At 35.3% G+C, this 26488-nt stretch overlaps 1 protein-coding gene across 1 annotated transcript in view; it reads left to right on the forward strand.

The window, feature by feature from the left end:
- COL13A1 (collagen type XIII alpha 1 chain) overlaps positions 1-26488 on the forward strand; it is a 106195-nt gene that overhangs the window by 24130 nt on the left and 55577 nt on the right. Inside the window, exons 6-12 of the mRNA XM_072423751.1 lie at positions 2722-2757; positions 5486-5512; positions 6906-6941; positions 15840-15866; positions 16001-16027; positions 18281-18307; positions 23399-23455. Coding sequence (XP_072279852.1) covers positions 2722-2757; positions 5486-5512; positions 6906-6941; positions 15840-15866; positions 16001-16027; positions 18281-18307; positions 23399-23455 — 237 coding nt within the window. The remainder of the gene's footprint in view (positions 1-2721; positions 2758-5485; positions 5513-6905; positions 6942-15839; positions 15867-16000; positions 16028-18280; positions 18308-23398; positions 23456-26488) is intronic.

Below are 26488 nucleotides of genomic sequence, written 5' to 3' on the forward strand. Positions count from 1 at the left end.
TAAATAAACATCAATATTTCAAAAGGAAAACCTCTTTATTTTGACTTGATTTATTTTTTCTTTTTTTTTTTTCAAACAGAATATAGTTGTAGTTTGTGTTGTAAATCTCATTGGAATTTTTAACCCTTTTTCATTTATACATTTGGACACTTGTGTTCTCTCCTGCTACTTGACTTTCATCCATCATGGTTGAAAAAAAAAAACATATTTTATTTTGTAGGTGTTTAGGTATTCTTTGAAAAGTAAATGCTCACTTTCATTCATTCACAAAGTTAAGTAAAAATTTTAAATGTAAAGTAAACCTCCCTTGTGCGTATTCATGTGGTACTGTGCAAAGATCTAACAAGTCCAAGTCGCCCAGCTAAAATATATATAGCTGCCTTTGTTTAAATTAGTGTACCAATGAAAGGAGACTGCCAAAAATGATCCTTTAAATTAGAGATGCAAAATAATTTTAAGATTTCTAAAAAAGAGTTACATTATTAAAATGAAATGTATATATTATCTAATGCTAAATGGTCGCCAGTTAGGTGCAACAACAGTTACGTTTTTCTGTTTTAGGACTTCTTGCTTATGTAACATGCTAAATACTAAGTTAATGTTATAAATATTAAAGCTGACAGTTTCCTGCATTTATTCTAAGTTAAGTGTTTAATCCTTAATGTACATGTTCTAAAAAAGGGATAATTAGGGTTGTTTTTCCCCTGTGACTTGGCAAAGAAACTTTCAACAAGTGTGAGGAAAAAAGTAAAAGCAGGATAGAGATTATTTATAAGTACAGATAATTACACGCAAGGGGTAATGAAGGGATTGTATCTTTTTTATAGAAAGAGTTTCTGTGGTGTACATATGACAAATTCACCAACAAATGTAGTTTGTGGAGTCGAATGAACAAACTCCAGCTTTATCATACATATAAAATTACTGTAAAAAAAAACGCCAAAAGTAAAACACTACAGTACTCATAATTCCTGTAGGGAAATAGAATGCTCATGATTGAACACAGTGCTTGTTTGCAGAAGAAAAACGGGCATTACCCATGGCGAGCAGACATATACAAATGTATACACTGCTTCTTATTATCACATTTTGTGATAATATTAATTATTAATAATGAATTTTTACCATGCCTGTGCTGATATATTTCTTCCCAGAGAACAGTTTACAGATTTTATGGAGCTGTTTTTTCTTCGTCACATTATTACATACCTTAGTGGGCCATTATACTTCTTTTCTAACAATCAATATCTGAACACATGTGGTAATGCACATTCTCTGTGTATCATTGTCCATTAACAGGCTGGGGTCATTTAGGTTAACTAACTACATTTCTTGACTGCATTAGGGAAAACGTCAGCTCGGGCTCTGTAAATCTTAGAACTGGATAGACAAAAATATGAATCCCTTTGCAGCACCCTTATTTCAATTGTACATTCCTAAAGAGGAACTAAACTCAAACTCAAAAAAACACCCCAAAACTTACCTTCAATTCCGCAGGGCAGTCCGATTACTCCGGAGGTGTCCTGTATCGGGTCCCACGTCGTCCCGGAGCTGGCGCCCCAGGCGCGGCCATCTTCATCTTCTCAGTTTCTTCATCCTTTGTCACCCCACCCAGGTGCGAGATCGGGTAATAACGAAGGATGGGAAAAAAATTTGCCGATCTCACTGCACAATCTTTTATGAAAAGTGAAAATTCTGAGTTTAGGTACGCTTTAGGTTTAAATGGAGTTCATTATTAAAGGGTTGCAATTGGTTGGCACATGGACGCTGCAATGTGTACCTTCAACCAAGTTTGCCATTCTCCCTTGCTATATTGCAGTTCTTTTTATTGTAAATTAAGCCTGCTGTCTTTCATTATTTTTGTTCAGTCCTTTAGAAAAATGTGTGTTCATGGTAATACTTATAAGGAAATGTTAAGCAATTAACGTTCCTCATTATAAATAGGCCCCTTAATCTTGGAAATCTAATATGAAAGTAGTCCATGTATGACGAATGGTTCTAATGAGGATAACTAATTGAAAGATGTAAACATCTGCTTCCAAATGAACAGGACTCTATTTCACTGAACAGTTTCTTCTGTCATCATTATGGGGGTCACATGTAATGTTTATAGCTATTTATACAGGAATGGTTAATATCACTTACAAAAAAACAAAACGTAAGTGAAACATGTAATCAGGACATTACAAATAAATAATGGCATATATATGCTTTTCTTAGAAATCAACGTCTTTTTATTCACACTTACCTAATAATTAAATTGCAGCAACAGAGGAAATAGCTGTTCTTTGCTTAAGTTATACATAAGATGAAGACTGGGGTGGAAATTTTGTCCCTGTTTACACCTCTAATACAATTTCACCATTACCCAAGGGAGGTAAAAGTTGCTTACAAAATGTGTTTTCACCTTTCTGTTAAATTATCAAACTTTTAAAAAGCTATGAAGCTATGCCACATATTCCAACACCTAACACCCTGTTCACATAACAAAATTTGTTCTATGGTCAAAATATCACCCCCTCTAAAAAATAAATAAATACATAAAAATGACCTACATTTAAATACATAAAAATCACCTACATGACCTACATTAACAATTATATGATTTTTTTACAGGCAATGTGTAGCATACCTTTTGGTTACAAATACTTTTTAAAAGTTGTAATAGAATATTAGTTCCGTTTTCTGGTTCATTCCTAAACCATTTCTGTTTTCCTTTAGGGGCAGCCCGGGACGCGAGGTTTTCCTGGATTTCCCGTAAGTCGAGTGACTAAACATTTATTGGTTGGGATAGGAAGTGGCTACCTAGATTTCACAGAACATAAGTATATGATGGATCATTGAGAATTATGTTTTCAACTAACCAGTGAAAGGAATTTTGTGTGGTCACCGATTATACGATTAAGTAACAAAATAGTTTTGACTGATTAATAAAACAGATCTGTTTGAAGTTGTTCAGAATGATTTTCTGGATAATCATGACTACATTTATGTCGGGTAAATCGATCTAGTGGTCAGTGATGCCTAAAGCACTGGCATTCAAGACAGCAGAATTGCTCTGAAACCGCTAAAAGGGTATGATGTTCACTTAGCAAAGTAATATACAAACATAGTATAAATCTATTTTTTAAAATTTCCCTTGAATATTATTGAATATGAAAAGGTAAATATATATTCTCCTTATTTATCAACATTTGCCCAAGTAGATTTACCCGGCATGTTTTTACAATTGCACTGTGCTCACCTAAACAGCCAGGTACATCAGCACACATTGCACACCAAGTGTCCTCCTCATAGGAACTAATTAGTCATTGGGTAGGGGCTGTGATATTGTAGTCTTTAAACACTAATACCATTACTATGTAAATTTGTAACATTACCATGTTCAGTTCATATATGTGTATTTTGTGTGTTTGCATCATAGCAATGGGTTGCGGCTATTATATTATATGTTTATATTACCGTATTTTTCGGACCATAAGACGCACCAGTTTTTAGAGAAGGGAAATGAAGAAAAAAAAGATTCTGAAACAAATAGTGTCCTAAAATATTTTATGTGCATTAAAAACCAACATCACAGTCATAAACACATGTAATCAACCCTGTNNATTTTTTAAAATTTCCCTTGAATATTATTGAATATGAAAAGGTAAATATATATTCTCCTTATTTATCAACATTTGCCCAAGTAGATTTACCCGGCTTGTTTTTACAATTGCACTGTGCCTCACCTAAACAGCCAGGTACATCAGCACACATTGCACACCAAGTGTCCTCCTCATAGGAACTAATTAGTCAGTGGGTAGGGGCTGTGATATTGTAGTCTTTAAACACTAATACCATTACTATGTAAATTTGTAACATTACCATATTCAGTTCATATATGTGTATTTTGTGTGTTTGCATCATAGCAATGGGTTGCGGCTATTATATTATATGTTTATATTACGGTATATATTTTTGTTACATTTTGTTATTTGGAAGAAGAAAGCAACACCTTGAATTAAATAAACGTTCTAATACAGTGTCTTCGTAATGTGCCTAATAATAATAAAAAAAGTAAAGTGTCTGTTTTATCCCCAGTAGGCATTTTATAAAGTCACTGGTGCTAAATGCAGAATCCCATTCAGTGTCCATGTTTCATCCAAACCATATTCCAAATGCTTTGCCTGCAGGGTAAACAAATAGTTTTTTGTACATATGGTGTCAGGTATGGCTTAGACACTACAGGCAGCACATGCAACACAACACAATGGCAAGCACTTGTGTGTGTTAAACTATTTCAGTGAATGTACTTTTAAATGGTCATCGTGGAGAACAGAATACAGTCACATGTGCATGTAATATTTATTAAATATATACATTTATATTGTTTATATATATTATATATGTTTTTTATCTAAGATTCAATCCAAATATAGGTTCATGCATGTTCTTAGAGCCATTAGAATCAACATTATGATTTCAATGCAAACTGTTTTAAAATACAATAAATATTTTTTTACATTCATTTGAAAGCAATTATAATTTATACCACCCACTTGACCCTAAAAAACTATTGAAAATATCCAGCTTTACTGATTGCTTACCTTAATTCTGTGTTCACATTTTCATCAATCCATATTTGAAATTTCAGAATTGAATTATTGTACCCTCTAAGTGATCAAAAGAGCTTGATTGATTTGGTCAATACAATCACTTTGCTTACATTTTTCATTGCTATGTAATGCCACAACTGTTTTTATAAGATATAAGCAGTATTGTGAATAATATATTATATTGTGAATATGATATTAATAAATGTGCTAGTAAATTTACAAGTACTAAACCACTCACTAATTGTGAATTATTTACTGTATGTGACGTGTAAATATCTATATTGTAGTATATGTTAACCGACCTTTTATTAGATGTATATGTGAACCTAAAAATGAATGTAGTTATGTTGATTTATAGAATGCTCTTTCATTGTTGAACAAAGAGCATGTACAATGTGAGCTGGTTTGTGTGTATATGATTTATTAACCGTATGTTGGTTGTATAATGCTTGCCACTTTATACTGGTGGCATTATAAGTAAATTGCTTCCCCTCCTTCACAGTGACTTGTACATTGATTTCATATTTTAGTTTTGCATGAAATATTTGAGCTGATGTAAGCAAAAGTTTTTATATGAAATGTTCTGCTTTTGAGCAGAGTAAGTAATTTGTATATTACTGTCACGGATGCAAAGAAAACTATATAGAATGCCAGACACTACAGTATCCAGTGCTTTTGGTTACTTTTCTTTGCACTTGCTCCAAAATATCTACATTTTGCTGAAGAAGGAGAAGGTTGTCAATTAAAAAAATGAGTGTCTGTGTCTTTTTACAAAGTCAAAATTTTGTGACATCTTCTGGGTACGCAACAGAACATGACCACCATATTTATGGTGGCAAATGATGACATCTATAATGTTTCATAAGTATCTTCTATTTGTATTCCAGGGCCCAATAGGATTAGACGGCAAGCCAGTAAGTGTCTCATTACTTAGCCAGTTTTAAAGTCTGTAGGGTATGATATTAGTCAATTGTAGCAGCAATAGCTTCATAGTGTGGGAATGATTTTCCCCAAAAGTTCCCACCTTTCTAAGATAATTTTATGATGAAAACATATGCCTCCAAGGTTATTGCTGCTGGTAATAAGTATCCAAAAAATGTCACCTGTAGTGAGGGGTCACTAAGTGACTATGACATTCCTCTCCAGAATTAGCTCTATAACTTTGGCATCTTATTGTCTGAAGTTAGTTTGTTGGAAAAATACTAATCATGTTACCGAACTCCGATTGATCTGTTTGCATGACTGCTTTTAGGTTAATTTATTCTTTTAGTATTTAAATCACCTTAACTCTTTACTCTATGCATGAAAAAGCAGTGGTACATAAATGTGAAAATGCAAATGCAAATGCAAAAAAAAAAAAAAATGAATGGCTTATTATCCTACCAGTTGGGTGCATGGCTGGTTTAGTCCTTGTCAGTAATTCCAGTCTAGCAATAAATCTTCTGATTTTAACAAACCATTTTATACCTTTCTGCAGCTATGAACTGTAATTTGTTACAGCATAAGTACGCCTCATAACTCAGTCAATAACTCTAGTGACAAGGTCACAAAGAAGTCCCCGGCTGCCAGAAGTATTTAGCAGAACTGAGCTAGGCTAAAAAAAACAAAAATGTTTATTAAGACTTATTCTGTTAGTCGACCTTGAGATCTGTGGAACGTGATTCTATAATCTGATTTGAAGATTGCAGTCACTGATTAGTGTAAAACTATATTGAAATGGCGTTACAGGAAACTGCCATGTCGGGCCATTTGCACATTTCACTCCTACTGCTATCCATTCTAGTTTTTGTCTCCATAAATTAAACATTTCTTGTATGCATTATTGGTCGCAGAGGCAAATGATTTACTCGAGAAACTAATACTTTTCACAAAAAAATTCATTCATTTCAATGTGAAAAGCAAATTCCTGTTCACTTCCAGTACCCAATTATGTACAGGTGAAATTATTCAACAGAAATATAATTTGTGAATGAATGGATAATTGAAGTGAATATTCATACTCATACTTCATATTCATACTTCATTACATATTGTGAAAATGTTTAACTTCTCTAGTAAGTCCGCCTCAAAATGTAAGGACAGCATGCAAAGATATTTCATGTGGCAAATAACATTGTGATGTATGCATGTTAACTGTACTATGAATCCTCTACATGTATCAAAAATGCCTACATGAGTATACATCACTTGGTAAAACTATGCTCAATCACTTGTGTGCTACGTAATTAGGATGGCGGGGTTAAAAAAAAAAAAGAATCCACATATTTTATAAAGTCTGCTTATTCTGTAACTTTCTTGGTATTGTAGGGCCATCCAGGGCCAAGAGGTGAAAAAGGAGACATGGTAAGTACAAGCGGTAGGGTGGCTTTAACATGATGAAAATATAGGTATTTTTAAAATTTTTTAATATATTGTAATATTATAATATAAATTGTTAATGCTATTTTGTGACAAAGGCAATTGTGTGGTTGGGTACATTTCAGTTATAAAATATGTAAAAACAATAAATGGTGATTGTGGCAATAAGAACCCTAACCTACTGAAACTTTTCTGAACCGGTATATATCCTAAAAATAGTTTGTCCTAATATAAAATATATAAATGTGGCCTACTAACCTTTCAGTTAAGGGAACAAATGGGAATTATTTTATTCATTATTACTTCTTTCTGTAATACTTAAACTCCCAACATATCTCTCTAACATTCAACAGGCCAGAAGACCAACCCAGATTTGTGGAAAGGTTGTAGTAGGTTTAAACAAGTGATTGCAAACTGTCAGGATCCAAATGGCCATCCTGTTTTACTGCCATTTCACTTTCCTGTATTTGCTTGCCAAATAACTATCCTAAAATTTACAATAAGACTCCACACAAATACAGTGGAACGTTAAATTTTTTATGCAATCTAAAAAGCTCATGAACTAATTTGAGGAACATTTTTAAAACCCTTTAGTACAGCGGCCGCAGTGGTCCGCGTAAAATTTGGGTGGTCCGTGGCTCTGTTCCCCGTATGGACACAACCCACCCACTCCCCCATCGCAGACTCAGACCTGCTTGCTAAATATACTGGGGGGACAGTAGCGCAGGGCTGTGGACACAACTTTTGTTGCGACCACAGCCCTGCGCTACTGTACCCCCTGGGATTTAGCAACCAAGTCTGAGCCTGTGATGGGAGAATAGATGGGTTCTGGCATCATGACTTCATACTGGGGGAAGATTCTTTGAGTGACACACGGCTCCCTGGGTGGTCCGAGTTACATGGGTGGTCCGAGTTCAGTGATTTTAGTGGTCCATGAGGTCGGAAAGGTTGGCAACCACTGCTTTAGTAGGTTGGCCTCTACAATTCTTTTTATAGGTAGCAGCTCCTTTTGGTGGGTTGTACAGGTGATGGGTGCAGTTCTAGTGGCATTCAATACCTACCTCTGAACTGACAGGAGAGGCTACAAATAGTAATGTCGGGTGGCAGTCTGCAGCAATCGGCAAGTGAGCTGTCAGAAAAAAAGAGTCCAAAGGAAAGCTGGGAATCCAAAGGATGACCTGACCCGCATAGGGGTGGGAGGGGAGAGGACGATACCAGAGAACAAAAACACCGGCATTACAGCATGGCTTTTTGAATATACCTATAGCACTGTAATATATACTTAAGGTGCACGCAGTTGTGCCACTACAGATAGTAATAGTTAGGTAGGCAGTAAAGTAAAGATTGCTTGGAGTATAGGGGGGTGTTATAATTAAAATCCAGCCCTGCTGAACCATACCACTGCTACAAATGCGTACATTCATATGATTCATAAGGCGGACCATATATGCTGGAGATGTATTTTTGTTTAAAAAAAAATGCACATAAACAAATGGAAAGAGGTTATAACTCGAGATGATCCCACAGGTTGGAGATCTGTCAGTTGCACACTAATCAGACAGTTTTGGTCCAGCATATGTTCTTTTATTTGCCCGCTCTAATTGGTTACATATTGGCATATTAGGTGATCCTGATTTATGGCTGTGCTCTGGAAAGCCACTATCATGTTCTCTTTAGTAATATTGTATTTCTGATATGATCTCACATGACCCCTCTTCCCAATCATAAAAGTTATGATATAACAAGTGGGAAATAGTGAACAGTAAATGTTGAATGACCTTAAATTAGCAAAGCTATGCAGTTCCAAACTATAGATCGGTTTAATATTTTATGTCCTTTTATATTGAAACAGTCCCACTGCTGTGATGAAGTCAGGGTTCTGGTCTTGCAATAAATAATTATGGCTGTTTGGTTTCTCTAGTATTGCCCCTGTAACAAACCAAACTAAAACACATAAAAATCCCATTATAAATACATATCTGGTGTGCTGTAATATCCTTGCAGTGCACTGCATTCAGAATCCTCTAGTAACAATTCAAAAGTCCGACATTTTGCCATTTACGAGAAGTGCGAGCCTTGGTTACCTAGGTTCAAGCAACAGCTGTGAATGAAATCATTCTGCTCCTAGACACCTCTGCAAGTCTCTCCATCCGGCTTCAAACAAAGCCATTAACACACAGTGGGCTCTGTATTAGAAAAATAACAGAATTTACAGGGTCTGCTGAGGTGTTTTATGAGGACATCCACCTTCACAATCAACTTTGCTTGGATTTCGGAAATCATTAATAGCCAGAGCAGAATCGAATTCCAGAAGTATAGTCTAATTTTCAGTTTCACGCAGAAGAGAATATTTCTAACGAGATTTGTTAAATGCATTAAAGGGCTTGTACACATTCACATGATGATTGGCCACTCAACCAGGGGCGCCACCTGCTGTCCACTGGGAGCAGAAAGAGCTGTCAGGGTTAGGAGATTTAAAGCAGAACTCCAGGCAAATTTAAAAAAAAAACATTACTTAGTATTATATTGTTTCAAGAATCACATAATGTATTTTTAACTACTGCTAGCATAATTTCCTGCAATGCGTCTCTATAGTCATTTTTCCTAATCTACTTTACAGCAGAAAGCAGACTGAGACTAGAAGTGTGAGCAATGTTAGGTGATTAGGCTTTGTGCCTTGCACAGCGCCGTCATCCTAATATATCATAGGATTTGGGGGGGAAGTTATTGCAGGAAAAGCCAGCAGTTTATTTGTGAACAAGGCTGCTAACCTTTTTTTGAATAGTGTATCAATAGAAAAGAGTGACTTGAAAATTAAGGTTGTTGTATTGTACTTTTTATTATTATTATTATTATTATTATTATTATTAATATTAAACAGGATGTATATAGCGCCAACATATTACGCAGCGCTGTACATTAAATAGTGGTTGCAAATGACAGACGAATACAGACAGTGACACAGGAGGAGAGGACCCTGCCCTGAATAGCTTACAATCTAGGAGATTTGCTATGTTCCAGTAATGACAGCTGTAGGTTTTCATTTGCTACTCCACAGCCACTAGCATGTTCATGGAAGGTTCTTCTAGTTCTGTTTTTAGCCATATGGATGATGCACTTCTTTCGCCTGTACAATGGCATTCCATTATTCTGGAACTAGGCTTCCTTCTTTAGCATTGGACATATACAGATAATGTATATTGCAATGCATGGTCCTCAGGCACTGTAAATATTTAAAACAATACTGTTATAAAGGGAACTTAAGCTTTTGTCAGAAGAAACATACAAAGTGACCTATGTCAAAATATTCTGCCTACTAGCAAATATTAATTTGACTTTTGCGCCTAAGAAATAAGTGTAGGTTGTTTGGCTACTATTGTTACAATTTAGGTCTGTTTTATGGTTCTTTGAGTTAAGTTTAACACAAAATCTGTGTTATTTCCAAAGAAATATGGCAGTTGTTTATAATAGCAGGTGATAGCAAGGTGGAACTTTCCTATTACATGCACTTCCACATCATCATATAAAACCAAAAAAGTTCAATATCTCGATGCCCTGTGAGTAGAAGTCCTAAAGAAATGCACAACATGTAAGTCTTGAGTTATGACATTTACAAATCCCCATTTCCTGGACACCTTGTCATGGGAAAGCTAGTATAGGTTCTCTCCATTCTAGCCTTCACACCTGGAAGTTGTTGACTTACTGTCTTGCCAGCAGCATCCTCAGTGTTGGTACAGTACATGTAGGGATGTAACGCATGTACTAAGATCCCTAAAACTGATAGCGGACAGGAAAAAGAAAATTCTCAGACAGTGTCTTGGAACATGACCTGCTCTTTTTAAAGGTAAAACAAAACACTGTATAGAACTTCTCCCACTTCCTGTGCAAAATATATCAAATATGACAACACAGAGATGTAATACACCCATGTTTGGCTGGACTTCATGTTTTAAAAACATTCCATTTACACTATTCCGCATAATTATTGTCTGGTTGTTATATTTATTGCATTGTCCTTATTGTGATTGCTGGGCTGACCCTTCAAGACAGGAGGTTATAATTCTAACAAAATTACAGAACAAGGAAATGATGATAGCAAAATTTCCACTAATATATGTTACAGAAACAAAGCATTGCTTTTTATAGCACTTGTAGTTGTCACCTATCGTTCGCTCAGTGTGCTTTATTAGACAAAAGGAAGGAAAGGCTCTTAAAGTAAAATTATAGTAGGAGTTTTTTTTTAAGTTTTGGACAGAGTGAGAAAAGAGAAGAACCTCACTGAGTTTTAATTTTTGTGTCTGACTCCTTAATGTGAAGTTTCTTTTCATTTCCTGTCCCCGAGACAGCAAAGTGAGGGGAACATAAGACTAAGTAGTTGCAAAGAACATTGAAGCCAGTGAATCTTGCCAACAGGGAGAGAAATGGCAATAAAAAACAAAGGCAGCCATAAGAATAAAAGGAACCTAACTATAGCAGAAACCAGAAAACTATAAAAAGGATTAAGTTGAAGGTATACTTTAAAGAAAAACTCCAACTTTGCAGCTTTCCCACACCAACCTTTATTTCTCCACCCCTTAAAGCTTACCCAGTAGTTAAGAAAACCCAAATACAACACTTCTTCTGTGTGTTGGGAAGGGGATGTGTGTGATGTTCCAGTGATCCTCAGTAATAAAGTGTGAGTGGCACAGTGAGTCCTGCCTGGGTGAAGATCACAGTGATTTCTGCCTGGGTGAAAATCACAGTGATTCCTGCCTGGGTGAAGATCACAGTGAGTCCTGCCTGGGTGAAGATCACAGTGATTCCTGCCTGGGTGAGGATTACAGTGAGTCCTGCCTGGGTGAAGATTACAGTGAGTCCTGTCTGGGTGAAGATCACAGTGAGCCCTGTCTGGGTGAAGATCACAGTGAATCCTGCCTGGGTGAAGATCACAGTGAATCCTGCCTGGGTGAGGATTACAGTGAGTCCTGCCTGGGTGAAGATCACAGTAAGCCCAGCCTGAATGAAGATTACAGTGAGTCCTACGTGGGTGAAGATCACAGTGAGTCCGAAGATCACAGTGAATCCTGCCTGGGTGAAGATCACAGTGAGCCCAGCCTGGGTGAAGATCACAATGAATCCTGCCTGGGTGAAGATCACAGTGAGTCCTGCCTGGGTGAAGATCACAGTGAATCCTGCCTGGGTGAAGATCACAGTGAATCCTGCCTGAGTGAAGATTACAGTGAGCCCAGCCTGGGTGAAGATTACAGTGGGTCCTGCTTGGGTGAAGATTACAGTGAGCCCAGCCTGGGTGAAGATCACAATGAATCCTGCCTGGGTGAAGATCACAGTGAATCCTACCTGGAAGAAGATCTCAGTGAGCCCAGTCTGGGTGAAGATCACAGTGAGTCCTGCCTGGGTGGTGCCACAACCCTTTTAGCAACAGTCTCGGTGCACAGTGAATAGGGGCAGTTACTGGTAGAGGATCATTGGCACTGGATTGCGGATGAGGCCAGCAACAGTGTTGGAAGAAAATAAGAAAAGGAGTACTTTTTAATGCAGGAACAAGATAGGGGAAAAATAATTTTGCACTTTAAAGGTTACACACTGTTTAGTAGTAGTCTTAAAGTTGGTTTACTACAAACATTTAAGTCACATGCTCACAGTAAGTGTAGAAATGTTTAAGAATGGCTGGTTATAAATAGAAATGAATATCAAAAAACTATTTTTGGATTGCTCATAGTAAGCACATAAATTCCAGATTTATTTTCAGTAAAGGATTAATATTGACTTAATTATCACTTTGATTACTTTGAGCAGTATTACTTTATTCCTTCTGCTATAGGCTTTGTAGTGTATCTTTAGAATCTGAAGTCATCTGTAACACACCTGTATGTACACATGTCTCTAATTAGCCATAATTTACAACAACTGTCATACAAACTAGTAAGTGACCAATGGAGCTAATTATATCCAGATGGATTTCATAATCTCCACTATAATGTTCGATTGACGGTTTTGGAAGAAAAGAAAATTAAAGATAATTATTCAACTACATAGCAAATGTTCATATTATGGCGCCTTGAATCTGTTTTTTGTTTATATGGAAATTAGTTTGTGTAGCCGTATTCCAGTTTAACATACAGGCTTTCCATACTTTTGCATGTGTAAGTCTTGTTTACTAAGAAAACACTTATCAACATACATAATAACCCCTATCCCATTATATATGGCTTCATTTGTTATCTACATTTTTTTAATGACCCGGATATCATGGATTATTATATTCTGCTGATACAAAGCCCAATGTTATAATCCCTGTGAGTTCTTTAAATGCCTATGTATCATTGGGTAAATTTCCTATTACTTCCGGCCCTGTAAGAGGAATCCCCCACTTTGTTGTCACAGGAACAGGTGTCCGTATTAGAAGATCCCCTCCCACCCCTTGGGGTACACCGATAAGATTCTGACATGAGTTGATTACAGAACGAATGCAGAGGGTTAATCTACCCAGCTGAAGAAGACACCACTTGTGCTGGACTTACTATGGGAAAAAGGTGGTGATTAGCTGGATAAATCCAAACTTTTAAAATAGTGCAGCTGGTGACTGCAGAGGTCAAACTTTACTACAGACATAGCATTGTTTTACTCTCAGTGTATGATCTTCGAGATCAAATGACTGTCACTTTGGGTCTATGGAGACCTTTAGTTTTTCTGTGTGTGAACATAAAAAGTACATGAAATGCTCACATTATTATCTGGAATTCATATAGTACTCACATAATACACAGTTCATAGTTATGTCACTTATTCCTCTTCAGAGGGTTTTGCAATCTAATCTCCCTACTATAGGCATTACCACAATCTAAGAACAGTTTTTTGGTGGGAAGCTATTTAACCTAACTGCATGTTTTTGAGATGGGGTAGGAAACCCAGACACGGGGAGAATTACCTCAATGAAAAAAATGCCCTAGCCAGGATTTGAACCTGAAACCCTAGTGCTGTAATGTCAAGAGTGCCAGCCACTGGCCAATCATGCTGCCTGGCTGAATAAATATGTGTTACATTTAGCTAAATAATTTAAATAAGAGTTGGATCACCTACCAAGGTTATAAAGGATCTGTACAACCTTTTTCTAGCCTTCCGTCTAGTCTTTGGTACAATTAGTTTTCTTCAATTCATACCTTACCAACAACTTTCCTGTTGATAGAGATTCCATCGCAGTAATGACTTTTTTGGTAAGTCAGTTCCAATTTTTTTATGGTTAACAATACAAGGAGAACATTTCTTAGCCAAAGTTGGAATTTGGACATTTAAGGGTGAAAATTTAATTTCCTCCATTTTAGCTTTAGAATTGTTAGTTCTTTTAAAGGTTTAAGGTCAAGTTACAACTATTTAAACACTAATGTTAAGAGCAAAAAATACAACGTTGTTACAACTGAAAGAGCATGTCTCTTGTTAGCACACAATCACTGCAGCACAACCTTTTGGTTCTTTGTGCTGCTTCTCATCTAGGCTCTCCAGTACAAGGGGTTGGCAAGAGTACAAGCCAAGTTAAGGTACTTATACTGTTTGCATTTTAAACAAAATCAAACAAAATCAATTATTGAATATTTATTAAATATAGAGTTGCATTAAGGTATGTCATTGTTAGTGTGAACATCAGCTTTATTGCATTGGTGATACGTCACCTATTTGGTGCAGTACATTTAGAAGGCTTTGTTGCACACAAGATAACAGGGATGCATTTTGACCATCTTCAGTCCTGTTTTACACTTTTAACCTAGACTATCTTAGATGGTAAAATAGTTTTTTTTTTCAGAGCCATTAAAGTTAACATCTTAGTAGAAATAAGGGTAAAACATGTATTTTAGTTTCATGATTTCTTTTCTGTATAAATGTTACGTTTTGAATTTATTTTAAGCCAGCATGAATTGTTTTTATTGTAGTTTGGTCCATTCTCACATCCCGGGGTGTTTAGATTGGCATCTTGGAGACAGCCCAATATATGCAGTCTGGGACAGGAGGGCAAGGTTGTTATGTCTGCAAAGTATAGGAAGGTTAAATCAACCAATTATTGATAATAAGTGCTCCCATATCCCGCTTTTAAATCAAATTGTGAAATGTATATTTGTATAGCTGCTGCACAGAAGCAGGTAATTTTCAAATGAGTTTTAAATAGACTATAATTTGTACTGACTTGCATTCAGGTTAAATGATTAAGCGTTTTGAAATATTCCATATGTATGTAAAACCTGCTTTGTGGTGTAAGATAAATTTTATGGATAGGTATTGCTGCAAACAAGAGCATAGTGGTTTTAGAAGGAAAGATTATTTTACAAGATGTTTGAACAATGAATCAATCTATTAGGTCGGATCTGTGGCTTTGTGTAAAAGTGACCCCTATTAGCACAATAAACACAATTACTTGACAGAATATGCAGGCTTGTGGGTTCCACATTAATGACTTTTATTGCTTTTTCCTGTGACCTCTATCCACAGATGATTAATTTGTTGCAGAGTGTAAATATTTTCAATACTGATCAGCCAGGCATTTTGGCACATAATTAGCCAACCATTAAGAGTAAAAATAAATAAAAAAGAAAACCTTCCACATTTCTGGAATTGATAAATATTTGAAATTTATGTTCTTTCTGTGACCTGATGGTAGTCTAATAGTTGATTAAAAAGTTTATAAATTTTATTTAAAAAGCAAAATTTTATAATTTAAAAAATCCACTCATCCACCCATTGGTTCCAGGGAATTGTATGGATTTTATGTCACTGACTAATACAGAACATTTTTTCTACCTTTGTCCTGCCTATGACTCTATAATATGAATCATACTGTATGTATTACTATTGAATGCTGTCTAATACAAAGCAACCCTTTTTTTTCTTTTTAAGGGTCCTCCTGGTCCAAAAGGAAATCCAGTGAGTATATATTGTATATTCATGTGTTCTGATAAAAAAAAAGTAATGCTGTAAAGTATAAAAGTTTCTGTCTGCTTTTGAATAAACTTATGAACCACTGCAATTTAATTAATGCCATGTTTTTCTTGTATTAGGGAACAGCAGGTGCCAAAGGAGAAAAGGTATGAAATGCTGGATTCTTTACTAATTTCTTCTTTGTTATAAAATTCTTTTTATATACTGAAAAAAATCTTAAATGAAATAGTAGGCATTTAATATATGGTGATAATAAATCAGTTATTGCTTTGAGGCCCGCACGCCTCTTGTTAATTCAAAGTTAATGCATCCAAACACTTTAGAATCAAAGAAGCCAATCCAACCTCTACTAAATATGGGTCACCAAGAAAAAAATATATTATTTCCAAAGTCTTTTTGTACTTTCAGACAGTTTGAAAAAACTTATATTTTCAAATAATTGGACGTTTTATTTATTTTGCCATTTCATAATTTCATACTATGTGATACAATTCCTTAGACAGTTTAGGACTTAATAAAAAGTAGATGAAAAAAATCATGGTGATAGATAGATTTACAGAAATATCTTTAGCTCAGGGTCCTGACCAGTGCCAGGGGGTGAGGTGTATGGAACCAAATAGGTCAGCGTTCACAGGCATTCTTAATTTTTTGCAATAAAGCTGGGACTAATTTATCTATCTTTGAGGAAGTTTACAAAGGCTTAAACATTGACCTGTACTGTAGGTCTTTGGGAAAATATGTGATCCTATTCTGTTCCTGTGATCCTGTTCAAGTTCTCAATGCCAAATAATGCATTTTACAATTTTGTCACTATTATAATTTATCTCAATATGGAGTGAGAGATATCAACAGGAAATACCATATTTGCTATTTTCTGGTAATGTCAACAACAGAATTGCCCGTAGGACATAGTCCTAAACCTTCACGGTTTTAACTGACCTGCTGTCTCCAACCAAGCATTTAAAATCTGGCCAGGTCTCTGTATGTTTACTACAGGAAGGAGGAACGCTATTCTAGTCTCCATTTGTGTAGTACAATTGTCCGATTAATAACCGGAGCCTATTTTTCTTGCCGTTTTGCATACTAACATCACCAGGAAGGAGTAGGTACTAGGCGACAGTTACACATGTCTATTTAGAGCTGACATTATGTTTAGTCTATGACAATGTTTTTTTAATCTGATCCTGTTTTATTGCACGATAAAATGGGTGGATTGCAGCTTAGCAGATGGCAGCGGATAACCTCAGTGCCCTAGGAACAAAGAGGTGAAAGTAAACTGGGACACTACATAGAACAATACAGGCAGTATCCTTCCTGGCTTCAGTAAACATATACAAATCCGATTCCTTTGAGACCTCTGATTATAATAGATGAGAAATAATATTGTGTTTCAGTCTTCCTTTTCACTAACGACCATAACTGTTCCTAAAAAGTCATAGGGTTTCTGTGTGGGTTATCTAGTAGAATGTCCAATGGTGTGTATATATATATATATAGAACCAGAGGATCTTACCATAACATGAAACATCAGTTCATCATATATAAGGGTATAAGGTACCCATGCACGTATGTTGCTATTTCAGTCCACCCCACAACCTACACATACATTGTGCAGTACTGTTCATGTTGTGTAGCTCAATACATTTTATGGAAGAGCAAGGTAGGTTGTAGGTTTTTATTGGTGTTTGGGTCATCAAGTCTTGTCTACGAGGCACAACAGGAAGTGAAGGGATACCTTGAGGAAAATCCCACATTTCAAAGCTGTTACTGGAACAGATGTCCCCATTGCCAGATTCACTAGATAACAGGTGCTCTTCTGGGTAACAAGTCCAACCAGAGACACAGATACATGGAGCTGCTTTTCAGAATTAAACTTGAGACGAGAGAGAGAATAAAACACTTTTTTGGAATTATATCCAAAATAAAAAGTGCTGGGGTGTAGGGTTTAAGCCACTAGTGTATCTCTACTGAAGGCTAACATCAAATCAGAAATAAAATCAAAGCCTATCTAGATTACTTTTGTTCCAATTTTCTTGTCCTAGGATTTATTTCAAACACTAAAAAATTCTTTGCTAGGACCCCAAATTGAAAGGCTCTCCAAATTAGTCTTCCTCCATCCATGTATACCTGGACTATATTTTCAGTGACTAGAGGCTCTATGCATTAAACAGCTACTTGAATTGGTCTTCACTGGTCTCACATTTTTCTAACAGTATGTACTTATGTTCCCTATTAAAAATAAACTGTGAACATTTGTGGTGCTCTGTTATTTTATAGTTTATCTTTAAAATTATATTGTAATCTATAGTTATAACGTATACATTAAATATAGACATCATGTGTTATAAAACAATATATATAACAACAAAGATTTCCCCCCTTCTCTTTTCTCATTTCAGGGTCTCTGTGCGGATTACTCTCACAGGGTAAACTTTGCTTGTTATTTACATATATACTGTTCTCTAAGCATTGTAGTCACTGCACGCTTCAACAGCACTTAATTGAAGTGTTTATTTTTTGATAGCTGTAGTTTATATCTCATTACAGTCAATCCACATGGGGTGAAAAATAGACTTAACATGACTAATTATTATGAGTTTGAATGTCTTATAATGAAAGAAGATTTAGGGTGAAGTTATGCACTAATATATGTGATTAGTCTTTGCATTTGTATGTAGGCTTGTGGAGCAATCATTGCTGAGTGGAGAAAGCAATTGCTTTCTGGTGTTGCAATCCGTACAGAATATAAATCAAACAGTGCAGAGGTTTGTGGTGGCAGATTGACATTGGGAAATAATTTAAGCCGTAAAAACTAGCCCAATCTTAAGGCTAATAAAACTAACCAACACATATAGGAGATGATTTACTAAAGAGTAGAAATGGTGCACATCGAAAAAAAAATAAACTGTTCATCCAATCAGGTGCAAGGTAAAATCTAATGGTCTATTATTCTCCTAAATGTAAATAGTTAGTTAAAACAAGTACAACTTTTGGACATTTTTATAAAGGGGCAATCTTTGAGATTATCATGAAAACATTTTCTCATTGTTTTCAGTAAATAATGGCACTTTTGTGTTCACTCAATTCATAAATGTGCCATTTACCTAACACATTTGTTTTCCATTCATGAACTTCTGTTAGCAGTTTTACTACTAATGTCACATTTATAAAATGATTATCAGCATAAATGATAGTGACAAATGCCAAAAGAGCCACCACACTAAAAAAAATCGCAGTTTGTAAATTTTGTGTTGTTAAAATGTCAATAAGATTTTAAATGAAGTGAACAAAGAAGTGTCAATCTGTGACTTTTCAAAGTGAACATTTTTTACTCTTTTAGTAAATTAAGTTTACATGCTTAAGTGCAGTAATTCATGGCAGCCAATTAGGACTTTTCATGCTCTTGATTTTATAAACTGAAATCTAACTGGTAGTTATGAATTATTACTCTTTGCACTGGCTTACTGAATGACTGTTTTTGGAGTGTAGATGTTGGAGCCAAAACACCTAATCCTTCTCTGATGTGTGTATGACCTATTATTGGGTTCACTTGTACTGTATCCTGCAAGACTGTTACAGAGAAGAAGGTTTTACGCAAGATGTTCAGCATATGGTCTTGCAGTTTGTTTTTCTTAGTTCCGCTTTTTCTCTTCCAAAAACATGATTCAATATTCTGGGTTTTGTTTTACTTAGCAGATGATTCTAGAAGACAGCAATCTGGAAAGTGACTAATTTGAAATGTTAATAGGCTATGTTGCGGGGAAAAAAAAACAGCATACACACAATGCTCTGGCCATAAAAAGCCTTAGAAGTAAATAAAGATTTTACGAAACATCGGGCTCTAACATTACAGTAATAACATGTGTATGAACATGTCATGTTTGAAGTTATAAGAGGCTGTTGCTGTGTAAATATACAGTGTTGTAACGACCATCTTTCTGGCCCTCTTCCAAATGACATGCCAATCATTTCATTAAGAATTGATGACATGGTTTATAGGGTGAAACAGGAAGAAAAGCATTATCAGTTGAAAGGAACAAGCACACATAAGCCTCTCTGAGTTTTGGTATAAAGATTTGGCTGTAAGCCGTGAACTACAAATGTCCTGAAGGATTATTGAACTGGCCATGTAGCTGGGCACTCAATCTGATAAGCCTGTTGTTTTATTATTATATATTTTATGAACTGCATTCCACACGTATGCTACAATCTGCTTAAATGTACTAAAAAAAAACGTATTCATTAATTGATAAAGCCTCGTCCAGTTTTTAGAAGTGATTTCTGCCCCACAGATGTTATGTCTAGTTTAAGTTTGTTGATGACAATACATCTATGTTCATTTGCATGTTACCAGCTTATACAACAACCTAAAAGTAACTCTTTGGTGAGCAAATGTCATCGATGTCCAGTACAATTTTAGACAGCATATGTTGGTGAACCTAGCAATGACTCTATAACCGATTTGCACATTCAAATGATAGCCTTCCATAATAGGAGAATGTTAATAAATCAGCCCATTGTGTTCAGCTTGCACATGCAATCAAACATATATGATATTAAAAAAAATTTGGATCCCAAAATTTTAAAATGTCTTGCAAGTTAAATTAGCTGATTCAGGACATCTTAAACTGGCCATAAACACGTTGATTGTTCCAAAAATGTGATTAGAAAAGGAAAACATGACGACTGTCTTAAAGAAATGCTAATAATAACAATGATTAGTACAGAACAACTGCAGTGTGAAACGATATCTGATAATATTCATACTTTGGATAAACATAAGGAAAAACCAGTTGCTCTAAAATAGAAGCTTGTCTTTAACAGCCTAGTGTACAGAGATACAGACATTCAATAATTGTTGAGGGGGAGGACAAGCAGGAGGGGTCCCGCAATGTCCTCCCCATAGTAAATAGAGGTTGTTAGCATGGCTAATCTCTAAATGATGTCTTGGAACCACTGTAATAACACTAGATTTTCACACTAGCAATCATTCAAACCAATAAAAATCTAGTGTCAAATCATCAGAAAATCCTTTTATTACTAGTTGTTAATACACATAGAAATATTATTTTGGAAGACCTTTGGGAAGCATTGGTGATGATAATAGCAGTTTCAACATTAGGTCTAATGGGTATTATTTATTTCGTTGATGACATGAGACATTGTGCTGTGATATACTGTTGGTGTTTGTGTTCCGGTACCAACACAATAATAGAAGGGTCAGCTGTGTTTATTTAGCAAAACCGGCATCACTGGATTGTTATGCTGAAAAAGAAAGACCAAAGAGATCCTTGTTTAAGCAGTGTCCTGGGTTTTATTACAGAGCTGGGCTGCTGCCTGCAGCTAAACCCTCAAGGTGAAAAAAAGAATATAAACATAAAATAGGATTAGAGGACAAGAGAAAGAACAGATCTACCCAAAGCCAGATATATAAACACAAGCAGATATGGAACTGTATAGAAATACATTTTTTCAGATTCAATAAAAGCTTATATCACAGCATTCATAAATATTTTCACAATAAATCTAAGCAGCAGAGCACTGTTCTGTAATCTGTTATAGACTGCCTGCCATGGACCATTACTGGTTTTACCACTTTCATCAGTTAAATATACAGAATGTATGGTATATAAGGAATTTTGGTTGTATTTATTCATAAATTCAGTGAGTATTTCAGATTATGTCTTAAAATATTGCAGACTTCCAGGCTGCCTTTAAATTTAGGGTAAAAAATGAGTATCTAAATGATAAAACACCAATTTACAGGACATTAAAGCCATTAAAAAAATTACTGACTAATGAATAATTCAAGGATATGTACGTATAGGAATTAAACATTTTGATGAGAAAGTTATTGTCAAATTAACAAGATATAATACATAAATATGTATGTTCTCGATGTACTCACGTATTATTCTAGCTAGTGACACCTGCCTGCCTGAGATGGAATTTTGGTCCCCTTTACAACCCAGGCACAATATTTAGTCCTCGGGAGCTTAGTCAGTTCCAAACACAGATGTGCCTTAACTGCACCAATGAAGTAATAGTCGCATGAGAAAATGATGACTTGACCTTCCCCTGAAAGGGTTAATCCACGCAAAGCCTATATTTTCCTCAGAGATGTATACTGATGGGTAAAATCAAAGTTGGCTTTATAGGTGAGATTTCTCACTGTCCTTGCTAACACCTGCCACAGAGAGCTCCACACATCCTGCTGTTTTAGCAGAAGTCTTTTAACTGTACCTGCTATACACTTCACCAATGTATATTAAATTAAAGATCCACATGTACTGGACACAGCAGGCGGCCAGACAGACATGTGAAGGCTTACAGCTGTAGATCCAGAGGCCAAAAATACAAAGCTCTATTTTTAGTTTTGGGTGATTTGACACATTTAAAGCGAAATAGCTTTGATTCCATTTTTATAGCTATGCATTCTGTACATTCTTTACACATAAATGTTTTAAGAAACATTGATTGTGTTTAATGCTCATTATCGGGTACCAAAGCATACCTCAATGAAAAATTTGGCATATGGGAAGATAAACAGATTCAAATATTGCTGTAAATGAAACCTAAACCTTAGCAAAATGTTCAGTGCAGGCACTAATGTATGTATTATTTTATTCATACTGCAATTGTATGTACCAATTTCAGTCATAAATAGAGTCACAATGGCATCTTTAGGCTTGAAAGGCATCTAGAGGCTAAAGCTTCCCTTTTGAGATAATAAAGCATTTACTCAGCATTGGACATCATGCAGGAAAATGTTAATCTACAGATACCAGATAGAGGAGGTCAAACATAAGTGCTTAAAACTGACTTTAAAAAAGTCTACATTCTTCAGAAAAAAAAGTAGATTACAGCATTTTAACAAGGAGTCCTGTGATCCCTGTAAAAGGTAATAAATGATTATGCCTATCCTTATCATGAAAAATGTTATTAATGCTAGGTGTCATACAGGAGTAGGTAGGTATGCTTAACCCTATGCAAATACTGATAAAAAAAGTTGGCATTTGCATTACAAATTCAGGTGGATGGAGTTGCATTTTGGAGAGGTTTACGGTACCATTGGAGGCATGTTTTCCATCTGTTTTGCAGTTTATAAGTTTTAGTTCCAATGTTTTTTGTTCAGTCTAGCTGTGTTTTAAACCCTTATATGATGACATGCAAACAATTGGTATATGTATTTTGTAATATTATTTTGGATCATGATCTGATGTGATTTTAACCCATGAAACAGTCAGTATAAGACTAAACCATTCACATACTGTACGTGCCACAAAGAAGCAGTGTGACTTTAAACATTATTATGTCTTAAAGACAAATTTTTATGATTTTTTAAAATTGCATGCTATGTAAAAAAAATGATATGATATTCTTGGACCTAAATTAGGCACAAAATATAGTATGACTGTACTGAGTATTTGAATTGAAGAAAGCTACAATTTTTGTTTAGGGTCTAGCTGTTAAAACCTCCTGACATTATATGTCCCTGTGTTTCTACTGTCCAATAGGAATATTTAAGTACCACTTTTGCAGCTCTGCGCTCCAATCAGATTCTTACTTTGAAGGTTTGTGGGTGTCTATTGCTAAGCAACGTCTGCAAACAAAGTCAGGACTAGAGGCGTTATATTGCATTTTTTCAGCTTTAAATTCTGAGCCGATCATATGTAAATATTAATGTATAGTCATAATGGCGCTTTATAGAATTCAGCTTCTGTAGTTAAAGACATTGCATTTCAAAAAGGCCTGGGAATTATCAGAGGAATTGTATAACAAGCAGCATATTTGGAAAAAATGCAATATGAGGCTGCCAGACATTGTATGACAGACGGACTTAAACTCTACTTCCATTCAGATCACATGGCAGAAAAATCATTTTTCCATTTCCCTTTTACTTGGAAACATAAGGTACATCTCTTAAAATGAAGTGGAACACAGAAGTTTTCAACTCTAACGTCAATCTTTAAAGAGAAAACAATGTTGATATTGCAACCTCTAACAACCACTCAGATTCCAGGCTCCAACTTTTGTCATATGCAGTATTACATATTTGCTTTTTGTTCTTTTTTTTCTTTTAAACATTCTTATTTTAGACTTTCAGAAGTACAAATAAATAGCAATGACTTACGCATGTAGTACATTCTTTTAAATACATCTGCCAAGTTGTGTTATAAACCACATGAGTGTTTCCAAATAGATAAAAAAAAATTATAGTAGTAGATGTTTTCAAGCTAGTAGTATAAATGGGTTGGCCCTATTTAGTCTTCAGTTTATCAGTTTAGTAATCTCTGTTATACTTGTTATTTCTTCTCGTTACCCCAATCTAAAGCAATCCCCGTGCAGGGTTTGCTTTAACGACCATGTCCCCAAAAACTTACCCTTTCTTTGCTCTCCTCATTACCATATTACAATGCTGAACCAACTCTAAACCCCTATAAGAAATATTTTTGTCTGTCTGCACCGGGTGAGAGAAATTTCTTTTCCTTTCCGGTCTTAAAGACATAACAGGAAAGGAGCAGAAATCACTGACACACACGTCTTAGGATTTGCTATTTTTTATATAGAGTTGGGAGCCCATTCTTTTGAGCTTTTAATATATGAAAAAACACATTTGCATTATTTTTTACAATTCAAAATACGCAGAATATCCCCATCATATCTTATAGTGTGATATAGTGTGTATTGGAGTACCATTTAGAATAAATGACAATGCATCATGACCTACATATACCCACCCGTGCAATAACCTGCATTTTATCTAGAGTTGCCACAATGCAAAAGTGTAAATCTTCAACTTCAGCATCCAATAAAGAAAATGCCCAAAAATAGTATAGGGTTACAAAATTGTGTCTGCAATAAAACATTTTTTGCCACTATGCCATTGTATTTTTTTTTTGAGCAAGTAAAAAAATGAAACAAGTTTCCATAGATATGAAAGCTGTTTTACCTTTACACTAGTTTTCAAATAATGAACTCTTTGATACAGTATCTCACAATTCCTAGTAAAGCACCTGCACAAAGCTCAGTTGAGTCTGTTAAAAATAATGCATGGAAGAATTATTAAATTCTCGTCTGTTTCTTTCATTGCTGTTTATATAGACAATATAGCTTGCACAGCATATGTAGTTATGTGTGCTATTTCCCTGGTGGATTTCTGCTATGCCTTCCAGGCAGGAACACTTCTGTGGATGTTCCCCATGAGACAACTGTTAGATTACTTTTTTTTTTCCTTTTTACATTATATCAGGGATTGCAGAATTGTACTGGTTGCTTGCAAATGCCACTTGTCCTGAATAGGTTAAATAGGTTAAAAAAAACCTAAAAGACTATTATCAACATTTTTAATTACAAACGTTTATTATTTGCATTGTTGACTAAATAAAATTCAGCATTTTTTGAATATATAGGGCTTGTAACACATGTAAAGAGGAGAAGTATTAAGTTCATGGTGGCCAATCTACTGACAATTATAAACTATAAATTGTAAGATTTAAAGATGTCAGTGGGTCTAAAAGTGTAATACTTTAATTCTTTCATTGAAAAAAAAATTACCTGGAATCTTATTGGTTGCTATGGGCAATACAGACATTTATTAATTCAGACAGTTTTCAGTCTGTTGCGGGGGAAACTCTAGCACTAAATTGACCAAAAAACTGTGCATTAAACTGATTTTCCGTACATTGTACTAACTTTTCTGTGTTTTACATCAAAACAAACCCATACTGGCTATTTTGCAGCTAAGAAGAAATAATGCTGTCATTGTATTGTGCAAAGCATATCTACAAAGTAGCCTTGGTATTTAAGGGCAGTACCTAAATGTTTTCCTGTGGATCATTGTTCAGAATCCTCCTCTTTATGCTATTTCACGGTAAAACTTTCTATTACCCTTACTCTGTTCTTTCTCCTCTTGTCTTGTCCGATCTTCTGACTTGTCACACTTTGCTGGCCTACCTTGCACTGTATCATCACACCATTGCACTGGGAATTTCCTGATCTGTGTCACCCTTCAGCTGTTGCCTGCTATGATTAATACAGTGCGGGCGGTTCAGCCAGCGATCGTAAGAAAGCGCATCTTCCAGGTACACCACTCTGTTTGCTTGGCATTCTGGCTCATTCACTGTCTTACCCTCCAATGGGTTTCCTAATGCAGTTTGCAGTTTTTTTGCATTTGGTGCCTATGTTGTTTAATTAATATTGATTAAACAATGATCCTTAATAAGCTGCATGATTAAAACGTGCAAATACTGTAACTCCTTTTCTAATAATTTGCTTTTAACTGTCAAAAGCCCAAAGGTTTTACATAGCAATTAATGTCCCATTAGGAAAAAAATGTAGTATTATTCATTAAAAGAGAATGCTATTCTTTAAAGACAATAAAAAAAACTTTAATGTGATTCTTTCATTTTAGCTGTTGGTAAAGATCCACTTTTTTCTCCAGTTCCCCGCCTGATATGCTTTTATAGTTCACTCTAGCGTTACCAAAATTAGATTTATAGGTCACACTGCAACATATACACATAGAAAAATCTCTTTGTGTTGCTCAAAGCAGCCAGTCAGATTTCAACTGTAATATTGATAAAAATTAAAACTAATATCTGAAT

The sequence above is a fragment of the Pyxicephalus adspersus genome, chromosome 10, assembly GCF_032062135.1.
Source record: "Pyxicephalus adspersus chromosome 10, UCB_Pads_2.0, whole genome shotgun sequence".
In the NCBI taxonomy this organism is placed as follows: domain Eukaryota; kingdom Metazoa; phylum Chordata; class Amphibia; order Anura; family Pyxicephalidae; genus Pyxicephalus; species Pyxicephalus adspersus.